We start from the raw sequence: 22,871 nt of genomic DNA on the forward strand, positions 1-22,871 counted from the left end.
CATTGTTGCATAACAGATCTCCAGAGCCTTTTTATCTTGCAGAACTGAAGCTCTATACCTATTAAAAACTCCCTTTGTACCCTTCCCCTCATCCCTTGGTAACCACCATTCTATTTTCTGTATCTACAAAGTTGACTACTTTAGATACCTCATATAAGTGAGACCATACAATATTGTCCTTTTGTGGACTGGTTTATTTCACTTAGCATGATGTTCTCAATGCTCATCCACACTGGAGCATAACAGATTTCCTTCCTTTTTAAGGCTGCATAGTATTCCATTAAAATGTAAATACCACATTTTATTTAACCATTCATCCATTTATGGACATTTGGGTTGCTTTAATCTCTTGGCTATTGTGAACAGTGCTGCTATGAACATGGGTATGCAATGCTTTTTTTTTTTTTTTTTTTAATTTTTATTTATTTATTTATTTGAGAGAGAGAGAGAGCATGAGAGGGGAGGTCAGAGGGAGAAGCAGACTCCCCATGGAGCTGGGAGCCCGATGTGGGACTCGATCCCAGGACTCCGGGATCATGACCTGAGCCGAAGGCAGTCGCTTAACCAACTGAGCCACCCAGTGCAATGCTTTTTTTAATGGGCAAAAGATCTTCAAAACCAAAGATGGCAAATAAGAAGAGGAAAGATGTTCAACATCATTATTCATTAGGGAAATACAAAATTAAAACCATAATGAGATATTGCGACATACCTATAAGAAGCCAAAAACAGGGGTGCCTGGGTGGCTCAGTGGATTAAGTCTCTGCCTTCAGCTCAGGTCATGGTCTCAGGGTCCTGGGATAGAGCCCCACATAGGGTTCTCTGCTCAGCAGGAGCCTGTTTCCCCTTCTCTCTCTCTGCCTACCTCTCTGCCTACTTGTGATTTCTGTCAAATAAATAAATAAAATCTTTAAAAAAAAAATAAAAAAAAAGAAGAAGAAGAAGCCAAAAACAAACCAACCAACCAACAAACCAGTGCTGGCTAGGATATGGAGGGGCTATAGCTCTTATATATTGCTGAAGGAAATGTAAAATCGTACATCTCTTTGGAAAAGAGTTTGGTGTTTTTCTTTATAAGGAACATCTTAACCATGATAGCCAAAAACCCATTCATAGGTATGTAACCAAGTGAAATGAAAGCTTGTGTTCATATAAAACCTTGTACAATGATGTTAACAGGGGCTTCACTTATAATCGTTAAAAACTGGAAACCTCGGGGCCCTGGGTGGCTCAGTCATTTAGCATCTGCATTCAGCTCAGGTCATGATCTGGGATTGAGCCCTGCAACAGGCTCCCTGCTCTGCAGGAAGCCTGCTTCTCCCTCTCCCCCTCCCCCTCCTTGTGTTCCCTCTCTCACTGTTTCTCTGTCAAATAAATAAATAAATCTTTAAAAAACTAAAAAATCTAGAAACCTCCCAAAGGTCCTTCAACTGAGAACTGGATAAACCAACTGGCATAGTCCTACAATGGGATATTATTTCACAATATAAAGGAATAAACAGGGCTGTCTGGGTGGCTCAGTAAGTTAAGCATCTGCCTTTGGCTGAGGCCATGATCCCAGGGTCCTGGAATCGAGTCCCACATCAGGCTCCCTGCTCGTGCTCTCTCCTGCTTTCTCACTCTCTATCAAATAAATAAAGTCTTTTTTTTTTTTTTAAGATTTTATTTATTTGACAGACAGAGATTACAAGTAGGCAGAGAGGCAGTCAGAGAGAGGAGGAAGCAGGCCCCCTGCTGAGCAGAGAGCCTGATGCGGGGCTCGATCCCAGGACCCTGGGATCATGACCTGAGCCGAAGGCAGAGGCTTTAACCCACTGAACCACCCAGGCGCCCCAAAGTCTTTTTTTTTTTTTAAAGATTTTATTTATTTATTTGACAGACAGAGATCACAAGTAGGCAGAAAGGCAGGCAGAGAGAGAGCTGGAGAAACAGTCTCCCTGCTGAGCAGAGAGCCCGATGTGGGGCTTGATCCTAGGACCCTGGGATCATGACCTGAGCTGAAGGCAGAGGCTTTAACCCACTGCGCCACCCAGGCGCCGCCCCCCGCCTTTGTTTTAAAGGAATAAACTACTGATACACGCATCAACATGGATGAATTTCAAATAAGTTACTATGTAAAAGAAGTCATACTCAAAAAGACTACACAGTCTCACCTTTGGGAGTTTTTTTGGGAAAACAAAACAAAACAAAAACAAAAAAACAAAACTATGGAAAAAAGAAAAAAGGAAAACTCTGAAAGCCAGGGAACAGATTTGTGGCTGCTAAGGGTTTAGGATGAGTGAAGGAGTTCACCTTACAAGAGCACAAGAGACATTCTGGGATGATGAAACTCTTTTATATCTTGATTCTTTGGTGATAATTATACTTTGTACACATTTGTCAAAACTCAGAACCATACATTAAAAAGGGTGAATTTTACCATACATGTAAATTAAACCTTTAAAAACCTGACTTAAAAACTAAATGTTTTAGGGTGCCCGGGTAGCTCAGTTGGTTAAACATCTGCCTTTGGCTCAGGACACGATCCCAGGGTCCTGGGAACAAGTCCTGCATCGGGCTCCCTGCTTAGTGGGGAGTTTGCTTCACCCTCTACCCTTTCGCCCTGCTTCTGATCTCTCTCTCACTCTCCCTCAAACACATAAATAAAATCTTAAAAAAAAAAACTAAACTAAATGTTTTTTCATCATATTTATTCAAAATGGAAAGCATTGAAACGTGTTGTTTGTTCTGTTTCATTTAGGGATATTTTTCATTTCCCTATTTGTGATCTCCTGGTTCACATTTTAATTCCCTTGGCAGATTTGAGCAGGCCCAGATATCCTCTCTTACCCTGTTGCTGTAGCTATAAGGGCTTACCTCATTTGACTGTGCACATGGCCCAGTTGAGTAGGTATGTCAGGCTTCTATAAAATATCTCTCCCGCCTCAACTTTCCTTCTTTTCCTCATTGAAAGATATCTTTATTCATCTATTAATGGATGCTAAGGCCTCTAGGGCAGTTCTTCACCCTTGGAAAATTCTACATTCTCAAAAACAAGGATTTTGGTAAAGTTGGGTGGACACAAACCATATAAGGAACACTGAGCATATTTGGCAACAGGAAGTCTGCAAAAGGGTTCTCATGGAAGACTTCTTAGCTCCTAAAAAAAAGATGATGTGTCTTTTTTTTTTTTTTTTTTATAAACATATGTTTTTATCCCCAGGGGTACAGGTCTGTGAATCACCAGGTTTACACACTTCACAGCACTCACCAAAGCACATACCCTCCCCAATGTCCATAATCCCACCCCCTTCTCCCAAACCCCCTCCCCCCAGCAACCCTCAGTTTGTTTTGTGAGATTAAGAGTCACTTATGGTTTGTCTAAGATGATGTGTCTTGATATGACAACTGGAACTTGTCATTCTCAAGGGAGGGGACCTGATGCTAAAGCTATTATACTAAGAAAGCTATTATATTAAGAGAGAGAGAAACAGAAAACACCTGGGTCCTTGCAACACTGCTGAGCATCAGATCACATCCTTCTGGAATTGTCATTCCTTAGAATTCTTGCAAAGTGAAATAATTTTCCTATTGTTCAAGGTAGTTTAAGTCTGAGGTTTCTCATAGCTGCAGGTGAAAACATCCTACTAATAGAAGGCTCTACTCCCACTACCTAAAATGTCATAGCAAAACTATCCACGGCTGTTAGAGTTTTCCCCTACTGCTCTAAAAAAGAAAATTAGAGGGCACCGGGGTGGCTCAGTGGGTTAAGCCACTGCCTCCGGCTCAGGTCATGATCTCGGGGTCCTGGGATTGAGTCCCACATCGGGCTCTCTGCTCAGCAGGGAGCCTGCTTCCCTCTCTCTCTCTCTCCCTGCCTGCCTCTCTATCTACTTGTGATCTCTCTCTGTCTCTGTCAAATAAATAAATAAATAATCTTTAAAAAAAAAAAAAAAGAAAATTAGAAAAAAAATTTTGTTTTCCTAGGCAATTCTTTTCTACTGTTTGCATCTACTCTTTCTCCTAGTACTTATTCCAAATCCCCTCCAGTTTTCACATGATATAGGAGAGAGTTTTCACAAATAGTCCCAACAAAGGGGATAGAGCAAACTAATCTGCAGGAATAGGAAGTGGACTGGTGGTTGCCCAGAGATAGAAAGCAAGGGATAGAAGTACTAAGAGGCAGTAGGAGGGATATAAAGGGACAAAGGAAACCTTCGGTAGGTGATAGATATGTTCGTTATCTTGATTGTAGTGAAAGCTTCGTGTATATAAATGTATGTAAAAACTTATCAAAAATTGTATACTTTAAACAAGTGCAGTTTATTATATATCAATTATACTCAATAAAGCTAGTAAGTGAGGGAGTTTTTTTTTTAATAGTTTTAGTGAGGGGCTTTCTGTTTCTGTGCAATCTATAGAAACCTTTCCTGACCTTTCAAATTCCAGGTAGGTTTATAGACTCTTCACTCAAATTTACAGGGATACATGTCCTCTTTCAGAAATAAATTATATTTACTATGACCACAGAGTAAATTTTCATTAAGCCAATCACCAAAAGGCTTGGAAGAAAGATTTTTATCTACTGCCCACTTCTTCTTGTAGGTTATGCTAAAAATACACAGGTACATTAAAACTCTTTAAAATCCTGTACCTTCTCAAATCACACAATGTTCTTTTGGGATCCAAGCTCTTCTATTTGCTGCTGTCAATCTCCACCTACTCTTTCACTCCCATCTCACTGGCAGTCACTAAATCCAAAAGCCTCCCTACTTTCTCTCTCTCACGCAAACATAAGGGCCACAGGGATGCTAACTAGCTTTGTACTGAGATGAATTATGAGTTCTCAAAAGCAAAGAATTCCACATATAACTTCCTATTGCCTGAGAAGAGACTTCTAGACTTCTATGCCAAAAAGAAACCAAGCAACTAGAAGAGAATCTTTTGTAGTGTTTTCTTCTTACATGCCAAAAATCACAGCTGACAGGGGGAGGGGAGTAAAAAGAAAAGAAAGCTTACCCATAGAGTAGAGGTTGTCAAAGCTCTGGTGCATGCGGATAATCTCATAGTAGAGTTCATCATAGCTGCTGGGAGTGGGCAGGAATGTGTCACCATATGTGATAAACATATTAAAAAGGTTCACAATCTAAAAAAGAAGCAAAAGCCCATACACAGGGATCATGCTATGAAGACCAGAAGGGTATTGTCAGTAGTATGCCGTTGCCAGTTCTTAATGGCTTATAAGAACTCAATGTTAAATTTTCAGGAATTTTGTGAGCTGGTTGCTTAACAAAGCCATTATTACAAATTGACACATAAACTTAACAGTTCATTAAATTATATTAAAATGTAGATAATACTCAAACTCACAACTTCCTAATTATTTTCTATCTTTTGTATTTTTGTTCTTGAGATTAATTTACACTTCTTATACCTGTGTGGTGGGAATATCATATAATGGTGTGTTATGGCTCATCTCCCCAGCTCTGCATTCAACAATGTCACAATGTTAGCTTGAAACTGGCCATGATGGGAGTGGTTGTACCACAGAAATCCACAAATGCTACAAATCAGGGCCTTTTCCCCTCAAACATTAAACATTTATGAATACACTGGGTAACATCCTGAGAAGACAGTCAAAAGGCACAATGCCCTCCTTCTATCCCAAATAACTAGTCAGATAAATAGGCATCTGTAACATCTCTCTGAAACCAGTGGAGCCATAATGGAACCATTCATCTGGCTGGGACACCTCCAGAGGTTTAGCTCTGTAGAGACTACAGTAGCCTAGTTACCAGGGACTAAGGCTCACAGAGAGCGGACCCATACCTGCCCCTACCAAACAATATTCATGAAAAAAGAAAGAGTCTCAAGTTTGCCAAAGACATAGGTGAGAGAGGAAGAGTGGGGAGCACCAGTCTAGAGATTCAAATTCAAAAAGAAAATGAAGGCCTGGCTCCCCCTATGCCTTAGTCCCCAGAATACTAGCTCCTGTTTCAACCTAGCCTATCTATCTTAGGGTGTGCCTTCAGAAAAAGGAAAAACAAATGTTTTTAATGGAAGTACAATTGACACACATTACATTAGTTTCAGGTGTATAACATAGTGATTCAACAAGTCTATACATCATGCTATGCTTACCACAAGCGGTGCTACCATCTGTCACCATGTAACATCATTACAACAGCGTTGACTATTCTCCCTATGCTGTAACTTTTATCCCCATGACGTATTCTTTCCACAGCTAGAAGCCTGTTCCTCCCACTCCCCTTAAGAAATATTTTTTTGTTACTCACCATAAGGGCTAATGTAAAAATGTTGTGTTTGGCCAAAAGTACGGTCTCATTTGACATAAGGAACTTCAGCAAATTTATCAAGGCTTAAAAAAACAAAAAACAAAAACAAAAACAAGGTTATTAAAAGAATAATCAATAGAGTTAAATGAAAGCAATGGAAACAGATTTAAGAAATCCAAACAGGGCTATAATAAGTAAGTCACGGCTACCAAACCTTTTTAAAAGCACGTAAGGTAGACATATCTAGAGCAAGCACTGACCTTCCCAAGCATGTATCTTCTGCCCACGGAAAGTTTTTAAAAATCTACTTCTTTGTGCCACTTTTTTTTTTGGATACCAATGGTTTATCACAAAAGAGAGACACAAAAATTACATGATGAGGGGCGCCTGGGTGGCTCAGTGGGTTAAAACCTTTGCCTTCGGCTCAGGTCTTAAAAAAAAATCTTTTTTTAAAAAAATTACGTGATGAAAGATTTCACAACTTCACTGGAATGGGCAGCTTCACTTAATGCCATTTCTTTTTTTTTTTTTTTTAAATTAAAGATTTTATTTATTTATTTGACAGAGATCACAAGTAGGCAGAGAGGCAGGGAGAGGCGGTGGGGGGGGAGCAGGCTCCCCGCTGAGCAGGGAGCCCCATGGAGGGCTCAATCCCAGGACCCTGGGATCATGACCTGAGCCAAAGGCAAAGGCTTTACCCCCTGAGCCACCCAGGCGCCCCACTTAATGCCATTTCAATAATGATTTCTTTCAGTCTACCTACTTTCTGAGAACATCACCATATCTAAATAAATAATCCTTATCATCTAGAACTACTTTTGTGCTTCCATATTCTGAGAGAAGAACTTGATCTTGAGCTTTCACACTAACTGTCTGAATTTCTCTACCCCTTCCTTTAGAGCCCAATCTAACAGCTACTACTGTTGTTGCTTATAATACTATTCCTTGAGATTTTTCTGGAAGCATAATGCCTCCTCTGGTTAGTTTTGGCAGCTCTCCTTTCAACTAAAAGTTGTTCAAAGAGGGGAAGAAACTTTCTAAATGCCTGTCCTGCCATGACTGCAGCTGCTGCAAGGGAGACCCACACTCTGACCTCTTTGCGTCACTTCTTTAGAAGCAATTAAGCTTGGAAATCTGACTACAAAAGGACATCTTAGGGACTCCTGAGTGGCTCAGACAGTAAAGCTTCTGATTCTTGGTTTTGGCTCTGGTCATGATCCCATGCAGCCAGCTCTGCGCTCAGTGGGGGATCTGCTTGAGATTCTCTCCCGCTGCGCTCTCCCTCCCTCTCTAAAATAAACAAATGTTTAAAAGAAAAAAAAAGACCTCTTAGTATTCCAAATTTACTTCCACACAGTGATTTCCCCACCAAATTTGTTCAATGTATAGATCAAAAGGAGGATCCCCCCTCTCATCCCAGGCTGCTTGCATGTCATCTTGCTATGTTTTAGCTGTGCACTTGTTTCAAACATCATGGCTAAGAGGGACATCCTTCCATTTTAACTAGTCACCAGATGTGCCAACTATACTAGACTTCAGGCTCTTTCTCATAAAGAGAAAAAAAAAGTCCTTAACTATTCAAACAAAAGGGCAGCTTACTCTTTCCTCTCTCAACCATGACAGCAAAAAGTTCCCCTTTCTCCCTGGTATGCTTAATGAGGATTAAAACCCAAGCAACCTCATTTAAAAGACTGCCAAAACCCTAGCTTACCACTGTAGGTATAAAGACATTCTGCAAATAAATATTAAGCATAGAAGAAATCATCGGTTGCCTTGTTCTCTTTCACCTAAAACCATGAAGGAAATCCTACTTCTGTGCCCATCATGACTACTGCCGCTGTACCAACCTCCCCTACTTGATGGGAAAGTAGGAAGAAGGGGTTCAGGAGCTGCAAGCAATTGGTGGTCCTTCTGTCTTCTCCCCCTCAACCCTCTCTACTCCCACAGACATACCAAAAAAAGGCTTGACCTCTCCTTTTCTAAGACCATATCTGCTTCTTTGCCAGCAAAGAAGTCCATTCTCCCATGCTGTCTGAGCTTTGTGTGAAGCTTACTACCCTTCGAGAAGAGAGGTGAGCTTTGATTTGAAGCAGCAGGGAATGATGAGTAGGAGTAAGACTCTCCAGATACTTGCTGCCTGCTACACAACACTCCTTACTCTCAACCTCTGAAATCAGAGGTTCAGTAAAGAAACAGCAGGCAAGGAAAAGTACAAGGGCCTGTCTACACTCTGTTTCTAAAGTCTGAATCTTCCCCTCAAATAGCAAAAAAGCCTTACTAGAGATGAAGGTCATAGGCATCCTCATTTATGAACTCCTCACCCTTGCACTAACTCAAGTTCTCTGAGGTTTCATAATGGAAAGGCAAATGATAGGCAGCTGGCTCTTTTGATGTTATCTGTTAACAAGCAATCTGTTGGACTAGACTCAAAAAAAGCTCCATAGGAGCCCACTCTGGATCACACGACCTGCTTAACTCCTACCAGGAGCTCAGAGAATGAAGGGGACTAGCTAGAATCCGTATAGAAATGACTAACCCAGCCCAAACCTCTCTCTTTAATGAAGATCATCTTGCCGAGTTATTTAAGGGCTGCCTACTCTACCCACTACCTCCAGAGCTTAGCCAAGCCCTGTTAATGGATAAATCATCTGACAATCAGACTCTAAAAACTCACAGGAGACAAGAGAAAAGAACGGGTAGAACATGTGGCACAGGGCAAAACAGCAAAACACAATGGCTGGAGAGAGACAAAGCAGCTTTTGTTCACATCCAATCAAGGAGGGCTTTTGTCCCTAGCACATACAGCACAAAGATGCGGCCTCAGCAGTGGTTATGTGGTAATTAAGGAGCAGAAAACTTGGAGGAAAAGAAGTGGGAGCGATGATTTATTGCTCCTCTGCTGGACTACAGCTAGTCTTGATCTCTGGGATTCAGAGTCAGGGATGACAAAGTGATAAATGCAAGGGGAAGAAGAGAGCAATTCTGGCACAGGCCAAGAGGCAACCTATGTCCCAACTACCACAGACATCAGTGGAGCCAAACAGTTTTGAGAAGAATTCAGCACTGCAGTACTCTGAGGGTCAGTGCCAGGGAAAACCTGCATTCTGCCCCTGATAATTCAGGCAGAGATACCTACCTACTCCATACACAGCCCCCCACCTCCAAAAAAGGCCAGGGTTTTCTCACCTGGAACTGGTCATTCTCTAGAGGAAATTACATAGGCAGAGAAAATGAACAAAGCAACCTTAAAATCAGCTCCCACAAGCCTCTTACATCAGGGACCATAATTCCTCCTCAAGAGAGAATGCCCCAGCATCCCACGGAATAGTGCTTTTTGAAAATCATCACCCTTTGCACTCATTCTGTCAACTGTTTGGTGTCCTCTCTATCACCATGCACACAAGGTCTGCTATCCTCTGACCTGATGTATGGGGAGTTCTAAGTCTGTGAGGCTTCAGGATAGCTAATTTTTGGAACTAGAAAGGACTTTAGAGATCATGTAATCCAGTTCCCTTGTTTCTGGATCAGAAAACGCCTCTTCCCAGTACCACCCCAAGTAGCTAGTGACTAAGCTGAGACTAGAACCTGGTCTCCTGTTTAGTGTGCTTTCTCCCATTCCACTAAGATTAAATAAAGGTGCCAGATGGAATTAAATGTTAAAGGGAGAGACGCTTACCTACAAATGGTGTGCTTAGATCTGCTGACTACACTATTCCCAACACTTATCTTGACTCTGCTTTATAACCTTCTCCATCTACTGGCTATTTCAGTTCGTTTTCATAAATCTGGTCCACTCTTTCTCTTGATCCTGAGGTACTTATTAAGAGTACAGATGTTTAACACCTCATTATTACCTTTCTACTGCCCATTTGCAACACTAAAAGACTCCCAAGTAGCCTCTCTCAGCATCAACCGCCTCAGCAGGGCCTGTGTCTGCTCTTGTCGCTCTTCTCTGTCACACACCTTTTTCCCCTCTTCTGTTTCTGCCTCCTTTGTAGTATCTTGAAAGAAATAAAGAAAGAAAGGAAGGAAGGAAGGAAGGAAAGAAGGAAATGAGAAAGAAAAAGAAAAAGAAAAGAAGAGAAAGAAGGAAGGAAGAGGGAAGGAAGGGGAAGGAGGGAGGGAGCGCAGGGGAGTAGCAGCACGTAACTGTCAACTAAAACTATTCCCATCCCCCTCACTCAGCTCTGTCCTCTTTAAAATTAAGATCTGAACATGGAATGTGATTGGATCTGGACTTTAAAGGGAGCCAAGGGCGTCTGGATGGCTCAGTCAGTTAAGTATCCAACTCTTGATTTCAGCTCAGGTCATGATCTCAGGATCCTGCGATCAAGCCAGTGTCAGGCTCCCCACCCAGCGGGGAGTCTGCTGAAGATTCTCTCTCGCTCTCCCTTTGCCCCTCCCCCTGCTTGTGTACCTCACATGCTCTCACTCGTCCTCTCTCTAAATTAAATAAATAAGTCTTTTTAAAAAAAATAAATAAAGGGAGCCAAGATCCCCTTTCTTTATGCAAAATCAGAACTGAAACAAAACAAGACAAAAACACTGGTATAAATAATTAGCAGCCAGGCTTATTCATAAGCTGTTATGGTACAGAGCTATGCATGGGATTTAAGTGCAGGCCAAAAAAGAGAACAGCTTCTTATCAGACAGGGGCAAGTCAAGGACAGGAGAAAATTGGCACTTGGGATCTCAGTGCCAACACATAAGTAGCACAGAGCTCATCCTGGCTGGCTCCTGGCTCACCACTCTCCTCATGCACACGTGTACACACACACACACATTTTTAGAAAACTGCCCTTTATCCACTTGTCCACTTGGTGTCATCTGGGCACATGACCAGCCAAACTGTTCCACAGATAGTCACAGAAGTAGCAGTACATAAGAGAAGAGTTAAGATAACTATAAAAGATAAGAGGTTGGTTGTATAAACATAGCACTGTTCATTAGTCATATGTCTGTAAGAGCTTTGGTATCAAGTACATGTTGTAGTCATTGTGGAAATAAGGGGGGGCAGGATGTCTTTTTTTTAATATAACCTTTTGGTTCATCATGCTTCCAATTTTGTTTTGAAGATTTTTTATTTATTTTAGAGATAGAGGGAGAGAAAGAGAGAGAGTGAGGGGGAGGTGCAGAGGGAGAGGGACAAGCAGATTCCCCACTGAGCATGGAGCCTGACGACTCAGGGCTCAATCTCACTACCCTGAGATCGTAACCTGAGCGAAAACCAAGAGTCAGATGCTTAACTGACTGAGTCACCCAGGCACCCCTCCAATTTTTAAACAGTTTCTATAAGGGGAGAAGAGGCTAACACAAGCTCTTCTTTACCAAAGACTTGATGCTTCATCTGATATATTTCCAAAGAAGAAGGGCCTATGTTAGAGTAACTCAACACTGTGTAAACAGTGTTACCCCTTTGGTGAGCAATGGCTGCCGATCCCCACAAAACAGAATGGCAGGGCTTATCGAAGACAGTGTCCTTTCAGATGCAGACAGGCTTTGTAGTTTAAACCTTCCAGGCCTTAAGAGACAATTCTCATCAGCTTCCATCCTCCATAGCCCCCAGGAATGGGCTGTCCCAAAATGTCAACACCAGAGAGACATATCATATAAAGAAATGTATCGTATCTTGTTGCTGAGTAACCACCACCACAGGTTAATAACTGTGCCAGAAGCTCACACAAAGTATCTCAAACCTTCCTCTTTTCTACTGCCCTCTATGTGACACCTTAAAAAGAGAGTTAACTACAGAAATCACTTGCCCCAAAGTACACTCCTCTCCTTTCAAAGGGAGAAATACAGTGGCCATAAGTGCTAAGGAAGGTAACATATATTAAGTGTCTGCTAGATACTAAGCATTATGTAAAGCACTGAAAGTACATTATTCTCATCAAATCCCCTTAACTATCCAATGAAGAAGGTATTATTGGTCCCGATTTACAGATGACTAAATTGAAATTCAGGAGGGTTAAATAAGTTACCCAAAGCCACAAAACTAGTTGGGAGCTAAACTGCATCAAGGGCAACAACATATTGGGAAGAAGGTCCATGAATTCCCCTTGCCAAGGTCTTATACAGCTGTACTGGTTCCACCTAAACTTAAATTAAAAGAATGTTTGCTGAGGGTGGGAGAGCTAGCTTTCTAGGGTCAATACCCATATTTGCTACCCAAACCATAACTCTAGTTGAACTCCACTGACCTGGCCCTCATATATCAAAGTGGCCAAATGAAAAAATCCTATAAGGTCAAGTGCATCTCTCTCCTAAGAATGTGAGGATTTCATTCCAGTGACCTAGGACACTTCAACCTGCACACTCTCAAAAACAAGAGGTGAAAAGGAAGGACTCAGACAAGTATTTATACACCCATGCTCATAGCAGCATTATTCATGCCAGCCAAAAGGTGGAAGAACCCAACATCAACGGATGAATGAATAAACAAAATGCAGTATATACAAACGATGGAATAATATTCAGCCTGAAAAAGGAAGGAAATTCTGACACATGCTACAACATGGATGAACTACAAAGACAATATGCTAAGTGGAAAAAGTCAGTCACAAAAGGACAAATCCCAAATGATTCAACTTATATAACTAGAGTAGTCAATTCACAGAGACAGAAAGTAGAGTGGTGGTGGCCAGGAAGTGGAGAGAAGGAGAAATGTAAGAGTTATTGTTTATAGGGTACAGAGAGTTTCAGTTTGGGAAGATGAAAAAAATTCCGGAGATGGAAGGTAGAAATGTTTCCAACAATGATGTGAATATACTTAATGCCACGGAACTGTACATTTAAAAATGGTTACTGGGGGGGTACCTGGGTAGCTCAGTGGGTTGGACCTCTGCCTTCAGCTCAGGTCATGATCTCAGCGTCCTGGGATCGAGCCCCACATCGGGCTCTCTGCTCAGCGGGGAGCCTGCTTCTCCCCCTCTCTCTGCCTCTCTGCCTACTTTTGATCTCTCTCTGTCAAATAAATAAATAAATAAAATCTTTAAAAAAAAAAAAATGGTTACTGGGTAGCTCAGTGGGTTAAAGCCTCTGCTTACAGCTCAGGTCATGATCCCAGGGTCTTGGGATAGAGACCCGCACTGGGCTCTCTGCTCAGCAGGGAGCCTGCTTCCCTTCCTCTCTCCGCCTGCCTCTCTGCCTACTTGTGATCTCTGTTAGATGAATAAAATTAAAAAAAAAAAAAGGTTAAATTTTATGTATGCTTTACCAATCAAAAACAAATAAGAGGTCAATGTTTTTCTTTCTACCAACACTAGCAGGAGCCCCACAAACATCCATCTCAACTTTCTATAACCTCAGCATAAGTGCCTAGCTAAAATTTACATCACGGTATACACAGCACGGAGTACATGGCCAAACACGCAAAAATGTTTCCTCTTTGATGGGCTAAAGAAAAGGAGCCAAATATGCTCAATCAACAGAGAGCCACGGACTCTTGGGCAGGAATGCAAATTCAAAATGAATCTTGAGTAGCCTTCAAGACAGCAACACTATGGCAGCCTTCAGAATGATTAAAGTTCACCATCAGAGCCACCAAAGCACTTAAGTACCAAAAATAGTCTAGGAAATCCTTGGGGATCCTGGATTAGACTGCTAATCTTTGCTAACTCTATTAAATGAGGCTCCAGATACCTGGCTCCAAATACTCTTAACCTACACTGAGTGAAAAATAGAGAAGTTAGGTCAGTGAGATATTTGAGGCATTATATTCCACATGCAATATGGTTAAGTTGTAGGGAAGTAGGTGCTCCGTACACATTTGTTTCTTCATTGGAAAGTCTACCAGGCACTTTGAAAATTTTGTTTCTGGGCTCTTTTTCAGGAACTACAAATTGGCTGCAACTGCTGCCTCTTCTGACTCTACTAGAGGCACCAGTCAGTCTCACACTTAGCTTTGGCCCAAGCTCCTTCCCAGGGGGATCTTGCACGTCAAGTATGGCAAGAGTGCGCCGAAGTTCTGACTTCTGAATGCAGATACATGTGGAATATAAGACAGTAAGCAGGTTCTGGGAAGCTGAACCAGGAATAGGTACCTTGATGGTTTCCTGAGTCCCAAGTGAATTCCCAAAGGCAGAAACAGATCTCTTTCTCAAATGGGAAGAATTTGGTGCCATCCACTTGAGAATTCTGCCACCTCACACAGGCCTCCCTTACCCCACAAGGAGCCTTGTTTGCAGAGCTGCTCTTAATATCAATGTACCCCACATGATGAGGACTCCCCCAGAATTTTTTCCTGAATTGCTTTGAATTCAAGGAGAGAGTAGCAGTAAATTGTGTTGCCATGTAGAAGAGTAGAATGAATAATGGATATGGGAACTTCTCCAGGACTAAAACCTGTCCCCCACACTGTGGTAAACCAGGTGCAGAGAAGAACAAGCCAACTACAGGAAGACACAATTAAGTGGTAGCTCAGATGCCTGCCTCAGAGGAGCAAAGGGGAGGATTAATTATAAAACCAAGTGAATGACATTTAAATAATATTAAAAACAAGAAGGAGACAGAGAGCCTTTAGCAGAGCACAAATAAATTGTCTCCAAAGAATCAGTTCAGAAAGAGCTATTATTTTAACAGTTTTAACATACTATAAAGAAAAAGAGAAAGAAAGCAAAGACAAGACTCAACCAGGCCCTATGTTGTGGCCTGGCACAGAGCTGGGAGGAAATGCCGGAGATCCAAATCAAAATGCGCTCATTTGGGGAAATAGATAATTTCACAGTGACTGATAGAAGAGAAATATTAGCATCTCACTTGCTTAGAAGAAAGGCAGAGAAACTCCAAGGACAGGCTAGAAATAGCACTAGTATAACAAGCCAATGCCTCCCAAACCCCAGAGGCACTATAACTCTAGCCAATTCCAGCATCTCTGGACAAAACCACCAATTACCCAGGGACACTGCCAACAATCAGCAGGCTCCCTGTCCATCAGCAAAGTGGTGCAGGAAGGACTTAGAAGCCAACATGTACCAGTAGAATAAACACAAAATATACCAGGTGGCCTCTCAGAATATAGGTATCTGTCTGGCTGCAAACCCAAGCCCCTCACTTAAAGAGGCCAATGAATGAAACAAGAAAATGAAATGGTTTTGGTTGTGTGCTATAAGCCCTCCAGGTGAACACAGGAGTAAAGTTAGTACATCTGATGGGAGGATTCTGGGAAGACAAGCAGAGTAGAAAGCAACAGGTATCTCTCTCCCTACCCAGATAATCACTGCAGTGATGGAATCTGTCTGATGTTAACTATTTTGGAATTCTGAAGTATGGTAAAGGTTTTCAGTTTCCAAGGGAAGACTTTGATGGTAAACCTTGGGTAATTTCAGTCAATTTCAGCACTTAGCAAAGTAGCAACCAGGCATTCCCCACCCCACCTGCCCAGCCATGTTGCTGGGCAAGAGCATGCACACAGCTTGTAGGAGGTAGGGTGGGCAAAAAAGGAGTCTATCCCCTAAATACTGGAGATCTGTGCTTGGAGAGCTGATTCCTGCTTCTGATTACAGAGATGTAGACAAAGAAGCAAGCTGCCAGTATTGCTGCACCTCCTCCCACTGAGGCAAACCCATCCCCACCCACGTCAGTTACATCCATGAGATTTAAAAGGGCCACGTATAGGGTGCCTTCAGCTCAAGTCACGATCTCAGGGTCCTGGGATCAAGCCCCACAGCGGGCTTCCTGCTCAGTGGGGAGTCTGCTTCTACCCTGTCTTGTGCCTGTGCTCTCTCTCTCAAATATATCAATAAAATCTTTAAAAAAATAAATAAATGAAGGGCCAAGTGCCCTTTTTCTCCATCTTCATTTTTTTGTATGTTTCTTTGCAGAAACAAAGCCAGACATTTAAGACTAGAACATTCAAAAACAACTGCATAGGGGCACCACTGTGGCTCAGTCAATTAAGCATCTGACTCTTGATCTCAGCTCAGGTCTTGATCTCAGGGTCATGAGTTCAAGCCCCGTGTTGGGGGTCCTTTAAAAAAAAAAATTAATTGCATATACAGGGAAATCTAGAAAGTAACTGCACATGCCCAAGAAAAGGCTCAGAAGAGCGCAAAGAAGACATTAAGTTTACACTCATGCTGAACATGGGCAGAGATAGCCTACAACAACAACAACAACAACAAAACAATAATTAAAGATATTAACCAAGGGACGCCTGGGTGGCTCAGCTGGTTAAGCAGCTGCCTTCAGCTCAGGTCATGATCCCAGCGTCATGGGATCGAGTCCCACAAAGGGGTCCTTGCTCTGCAGGGAGCCTGCTTCTCCCTCTGACTCTGCCTGCCACTCTGTCTGCCTGTGCTCGCTCGCGCTCGCTCTCTCTGACAAATAAATAAATAAAATCTTAAAAAAAAAAAATTAACCAAAAAAATCAAACTCTGAGGAAGAGTGAACTGATTTCTTGAACCTGAGAATATTATATTAAGTGAAATAAGCCGGTCGCAAAAAGACAAACACTGTATGATTTCACTCACTTGGGGTGCTTAGTGTAGTCAAAATCATAAAGACAGAAAGTGGAATACTGCTTGCCAGAGGCTGGCAAAGGGAGGAATGGGGAGTTCTTGTCTGGTAGGTATAGAGTTTTTGTTTTACAAGATGAAAGGAATTATGGGGAGAGATGGTGGGGACGGCTGCACAACAATGTGGTAAACATTTGATACCACTGAACCACACACCTAAAAACAGTTAAGATGGTAAGTATTATGTGTATTTTCACACACACACACGTATCAACAGACTGCACTGCCTAAGGGCTCCACACCCCTCTAGATGAACTGGAAAAAAGAACAAATTCTTATTTTAAATGGAAGTTAGGTTCTGTGTTACATTTTCCTTGCTGTTGAAGTACATCTGCTTAAAAGGGAAAATAAGGTTCTCAACTATCTCCAATTCCCCGTTTACTTGGGGACACTGCAATTCTCACAGTTACCACCCACCCTCTTCTTTATCATGAAAATGTGCCCTTATGTGAAAGTTCCCATATGGAACTCAGACTCTTGGAAATGCGGACCCCATACACCTTGCTCCTGTGCAGCTGCCTGTAAGCATGCTCAGAAGCCAGTGCCTTCCAGGGTCCTATACCACCTGCTTATTTTTTCCAATACTGCCCAGCTGAGAGAGAGCTAAAATTATCACCCTTTAAGAAATCAAACTGTCAGTGAGACCACATCTCAGTAGAGGCATGTGACGTAGAATCAAGAACTTTACTTCCTGCCAAAATGTGAGAAAAACAGTAACAGACCGGTCCTGCTCACTGGAGATGCAGGGAACAATGATATCTCATGAAACCAAGTATGCTCCTTTAGAACTAGTACAGGCAGAGCATCAAAAGCACAGCTACTCCTTCCTCTGTCTCTTTTGGTTGACAAGATGCTAATAGGCCTATGAGAGTTGACATTTCTCTGGAAAGGAAGTGACTTCATGTGCAGAGAAAAGAACAGAGATTTCTCACTCTTTTCAGGGGCTTTTTGGTGGGAATCTTTTTCTCCTTCTAACAGGCTAAACCTGTTAGAAATTCTTATCTTTTGCTCCTGCCAAGTTTTTGAGGGGATGAAAGAAAGAGTCAAAATAGTATAAATTTTAGACTTAGCCAAATGTGGTGATTTGAAGGAAAAGAGAGTCTTTTGGCATTCTTTTTCAGTCCTAGGGCTTTCTACACTGCTGTACAAAATTATGGAAACAGAAAAATGCCTTCTAATGACCCTGTATTAAAACATTCTGAGAGAAATTGATCATACACAGAAGAAAGAGACCTCCATCTTTTTGCACATAGAAGCTAGAGCAGTCTTAATTAGGCACATCAAGCCTAGAATACATCTTGTAACATATTCCCCTACATCAGAGAAAATTTGGGGGAAAGAGGAAGAACAATTTAAAAAGCAATTTTAAAAACAAAATAGCAACAGCAGCTGCCAAAATTCCTCTCCCCATCTACTCTAGCTGTTTATTGCTTTGTCCTTCCTTCCTCCCCATACCTTCTCCAAAACTAAAAGAAGCAATATTGTAGAGTTATATAAGATCTCACCATTGGAGGAAGCTGGGTGAAGGGTGCGAGAACTTGCTATACTATTTTTGCAACTTCCTGTGAGTCTATAATTATATCAAAATTGAAAGTTCAAAAAAGAAACTAAACAAACAAACAAACAAAGCTGACAATTAAAAGTTCAAAGGATAGTTTCCCGAAACCAGGAGGGGCCACCAAGCTGTCAAAGCTATACTTACTTATACAAAAACACACAGGTCCATCTATGGCTAAGGTCAGACTTTCTCTTGAAAATTTTCAGCCCTATGTGACAACACCTACAATATAACAAGCTTCCAACAAAAGCCTCACTCCCAGTCTCAAGGTACACCTAACCATGAAGTCACAGACTTCTGCTAGTGATGAGAAAGCCAGCTGGATCCACAAAGCTGTGACACTCTCTGGGTTTTCCATTTTTCCCAGTAGGTTATCTAAAAGGTCAGGCCATGTACAATTTCTCTCTTTTTCACAAAGCTGTGAATGCTTTGGATGCTATTTAGCACAGTGAAGCTGAACAGATTGTTTTGGGGGCTTTGGGGGCCTTTCTTCCTGCAGGGAAGCAAATGTTGCCTAGTGATCTGCGTCTGAGCATAGAAGTCAGGAACTCTAAGTTCTAATCATGACTCTGTTTAGTATCTGGTTCCATGATCCTTAGCAAGGCACTTACCCTCCTATACCTCCACTCCCTTCCCCAACAAATGGTGATAAAAATAATGACATATCACCCAGGGATGTGGCAAAGTGAAAGGGTAAGAAGGACGGTGATCCATAGATAAATGTCGAATACAAAATGTCAGTATAAATCTGCCTTTAAATCGACCCATGTTTTCAGACTGTGGAAAGCTACACTATTTAAATGCAGGCTGCCTCCCCAGTGCCCCTACTGCCTGCAGTGGAAAGAAGTAAAATAAGCTGACTCCATGAAGCTCTGTTTAGGTCTTTTCCTCTCTAACAACTACATGCTTCTCTCTAAACATTCTGCTCATTCTTTGGTTAATGGCTTGGAAACCATCAAAGTTTCCATTTTTACTTAGTTAAAAGCAATCCATGTATCTGTAGATAAGGAAGAAACAGACAAAGGAAAGAGAAATCACCCACCACTCCCTTTCATATCAACAATTCAAATAGGGGCGATGGGGTAGCTCAGTGGGTTAAGCATCTGACTTTGTCTTGGGGTCCTGATCTCTCAAATAAGTAAATAAAATCTTCAAAAATTTTTTCAAATAAAAAGGGGATAAAGTCTGCTCTACAGAAACATGACAACAAACATCCTACTGGGTTCTATTATTATTACTGTTGTTGTTATTATTGTTATCATTGTTGCTGTTACTGTTGTGAGACCCAAACACAACACTGTGCTGCTGACTCATTACTAATAGAAATTCTACATGTCCACTTATTCATTCAAATGTTTTCTGAAACCCTGTTAGAAGCCAAGTAGTGTGCTGAGGATAAAGTGATGATAAAAACATGGGCTCTGCCCTACAGAAGTTTTTTAAGAAGAAAGAAAGATATTTAAATAAATCATTATACAGACTTATGCACACATTGCAAAACAGTACAATATGCTAAAATAGAAACCTGAAGTGCCATAGGAAGACACAGGAAATAAAATATAGTGACCAACATGCTCTTTATCCCCAAGAAGTTCAGAGAGGAGGTTGGGAAGCTAAAATTCCTAGGAGGAATACAGTATGATCAGTAAATAAAGAGAAAATATTAACACAGATAATAAGATACTCTGTGAAAAGAGAAGCAATTGGGAGGCCATGGAACCTAAAATTAAGACAGGGATTTTTAAAAAATGTTTATTTATCCATTTATTTATTTTTAAAGACTTTATGTATTTGACAGAGTGAGAGACAGTGAGAAAGGGAACACATGCGGGGGAGTGCCAGAGGGAGAAGCAGGCTCCGCTCAGAGCAGAGAGCCAGATTAAGGGCTCAATCCTAGGACTCTGGGATCATGACCTGAGCTGATGGCAGACGTTCAATGACTAAGCCACCCAGTGCCCCAAGACAGGGATTCTTAACACAGGATCATGGATGGTTTCAGAGGGTCCGTGAACTCTCTGAAATTATATGCAAAATATGTATATGCAAATGGACATTTTTCTGGACACAAAGATCTTATCTTTCATTATATTCTCAAAGGTAAAGACCTATTTTCTAATATCTTAGCCTAAAACCCAGTTTTCTATCTCTATAGAGGATAGTTTTAAGACCTAATCTTTTATCCAAAATAGGAGATCTAGAGGTAGCCTAGAGGTCAGAGAAGAGCTTTTGAACTTTCCATAACTTAGTGAAAAATAGTGATTGCTAAAAAGAGGGCAATGACAGAGACAGGCCTTCTTTCTTTTCCTACCCTCGTTAGAGTTAGCCTAAATATATTTCCCCACATACTCAGATACTATGGTGACGGGCATCATATAAATAGACAATGGCAGCAGGGAGAAGGTCAGGGCTTATATCTGTAAAATCAAGAGACCAGGCAGGATTAAACCCCCAAATAATCCAGCTACCTTATTCTATGGGAATTTGGAAGGGGGCCTCTGGTTACCTTCCCATTAACAAGGAGTGAATGCAGTCAAACAGCACAGGAATAAAAATCACCATCTGAAGTGCAGTGATAACACACACCCACATTCCAAACAACAAAAGGCATTTGGGCCCTAGCCAATTGCTTCCTAGACACCCAAAGGCTTCTGTGTGCCCAATCTAACAACACATGCCTTACCAGTTTTATTTATAAATAAAATTCAATTAAAGTTCTCAGCACAGTATGGGGATCTATACACATAAGCATATTTACCATGGTGAGGTTCACACACCTCCAGCAAATCCTTAAGTCTAGAAGGCAAAGAAAGAGTAAAAACATGGGCTTACCAACATATGAGGGGTACTGCCAGCCAAGGAGTGGGAGGATCCATCATAACCACATTTATATTCACTGATTGCAATATTATACATTATTATGGGCTCTGATGCATCAGATGTAGTAGAGTATTTTGCAACGTTCCTTAACACCTGCTGCTCTGCATCTCACTGTGTATGAACACAGGGAGCCAGGGTTCCAGGAGGCTCACCCAGTCTACATAAGAAAAGGACCTAACCTCACTTGGCAGAGAACTCCAGTACAAATGTCTATGCCTCAGGAACAAGAAGTCATCCCAGCATCACTAATAATCATCATGTACATCTCCTCTCAGCCTATCAAGGCTTAGGATGCCAATCAGTCGTGAAATAGCACAAAATTACAAACAGAGCTGCACATGACAGAAAGTACTCCAAGACATAAAGTCAAGTGACTGAACAGGATAAAAATGGTCTCCTGCCTCACGATTTCCTAGCCAGAATAGGGAAATGCTAAGATCAAGAAAATATAAATACAGAGGACATTTTTAATCTCTTTAAAGGATAACTGACTCTTGGGATGCCTGGGTGGGTCAGTCTGTTAAGTGTCTGCCTTCAGCTCAGGTTATGATCCCAGGGTTCTGGTATAGAGTCCCACATCAGGTTCCTTGCTCAGTGGGGAGCCCGCCTCTACCTCTACCTACCATTCCCACTGCTTGTACGCTCTCACTCTCTCTCTCAAATATAAAATCTTAAGAAAAAAAACAAAAAGATAACTGACACTTTAAACAAAAATGATGGCAATAGGGTCACCTGGGTGGCTCAGTGGGTTAAAGCCTCTGCCTTCGGCTCAGGTCCTGGGATAGAGCCCACATCGGGCTCTCTGCTCTGCAGGGAGCCTGCTTCCCCCTCTCTCTCTGCCTGCCTCTCTGCCTACTTGCGATCTTGGTCTGTCCAATAAATAAATAAAATCTTTTTTTAAAAAATTATGGCAATGTATTTTGGGGTTTATAACGTATATGGCAGTAGGATATAAGACAATACCACAAAGGACAGGATACAAAGTGGAGGAAGGAAAGTAATGGAAAGCCCTGGGCCCCAGCAAGAAAGATGAGGGTAAATAGTAAAAGGCAATGTAACAGAACAATGAGGAAGAGGACCACACATGATGAGGATGGGAGAAATGCCAGAGAGATCCCAGGAACCAGAGACAGGATGGCTAGGATAGAACAGGAAAAAAAAAAAACAAAACCAGAATACAAGAGAAAAATCAAACCCAAAGAGAATCAAAAGCAGGCAGAAACAACTATTAGCACCAACTCGTTAGTACTACAATGGGTAACTTCATCCCAGTATAGACATAAACCATTTGTCCTTGTTTTAAGTCCTACAACTATACCAACATCCACAGATTTGTATTATTTTTGTGTTTTCTCTTTAATCCTAAAGTTTTAGATCCTAGCCATCATATAACTATTCACAGACAACCACAATAGTCCTATATATTAATAAGAATTGTTCCTACCTAGGAAACTCTAACTTTAGTCATTTCAAGCTCTTCTGATCTCTTTAGATCTTTAGATCTGATCATCTCAATCTCAAACTCTCACACAAACCCACTCTTTTCTCCTAAAATACCAAAATGCGACTATTGCCACTTAGTGTTATTCTCCTGTTCACTCTTCGCCACCATAGGCAGTAACTGCAAAGAACTTGCTAATCCATTAA

The 22,871-nt window shown here is 41.5% G+C and overlaps 1 protein-coding gene and 1 pseudogene across 4 annotated transcripts in view; both read right to left on the bottom strand.

The window, feature by feature from the left end:
- The window catches only part of ARMH3 (armadillo like helical domain containing 3), a 183,267-nt gene that overhangs the window by 100,788 nt on the left and 59,608 nt on the right, over nt 1–22,871 (bottom strand). For all 4 annotated transcript variants that reach the window (XR_004278470.1, XM_032311841.1, XM_032311842.1 and 1 more), the window contains exons 21-22: nt 6,276–6,358; nt 4,999–5,125 (exon numbers count right to left, since the gene is read on the bottom strand). Coding sequence is in view for 3 of the 4 variants with exons in the window: in XM_032311841.1 (XP_032167732.1) it covers nt 4,999–5,125; nt 6,276–6,358 (210 nt within the window). In the remaining variant the exon portion in view is untranslated. The remainder of the gene's footprint in view (nt 1–4,998; nt 5,126–6,275; nt 6,359–22,871) is intronic.
- LOC116572678 lies at nt 7,026–7,466 on the bottom strand (annotated as a pseudogene).

Source organism: Mustela erminea, chromosome 14 (genome assembly GCF_009829155.1).
Source record: "Mustela erminea isolate mMusErm1 chromosome 14, mMusErm1.Pri, whole genome shotgun sequence".
NCBI lineage: Eukaryota > Metazoa > Chordata > Mammalia > Carnivora > Mustelidae > Mustela > Mustela erminea.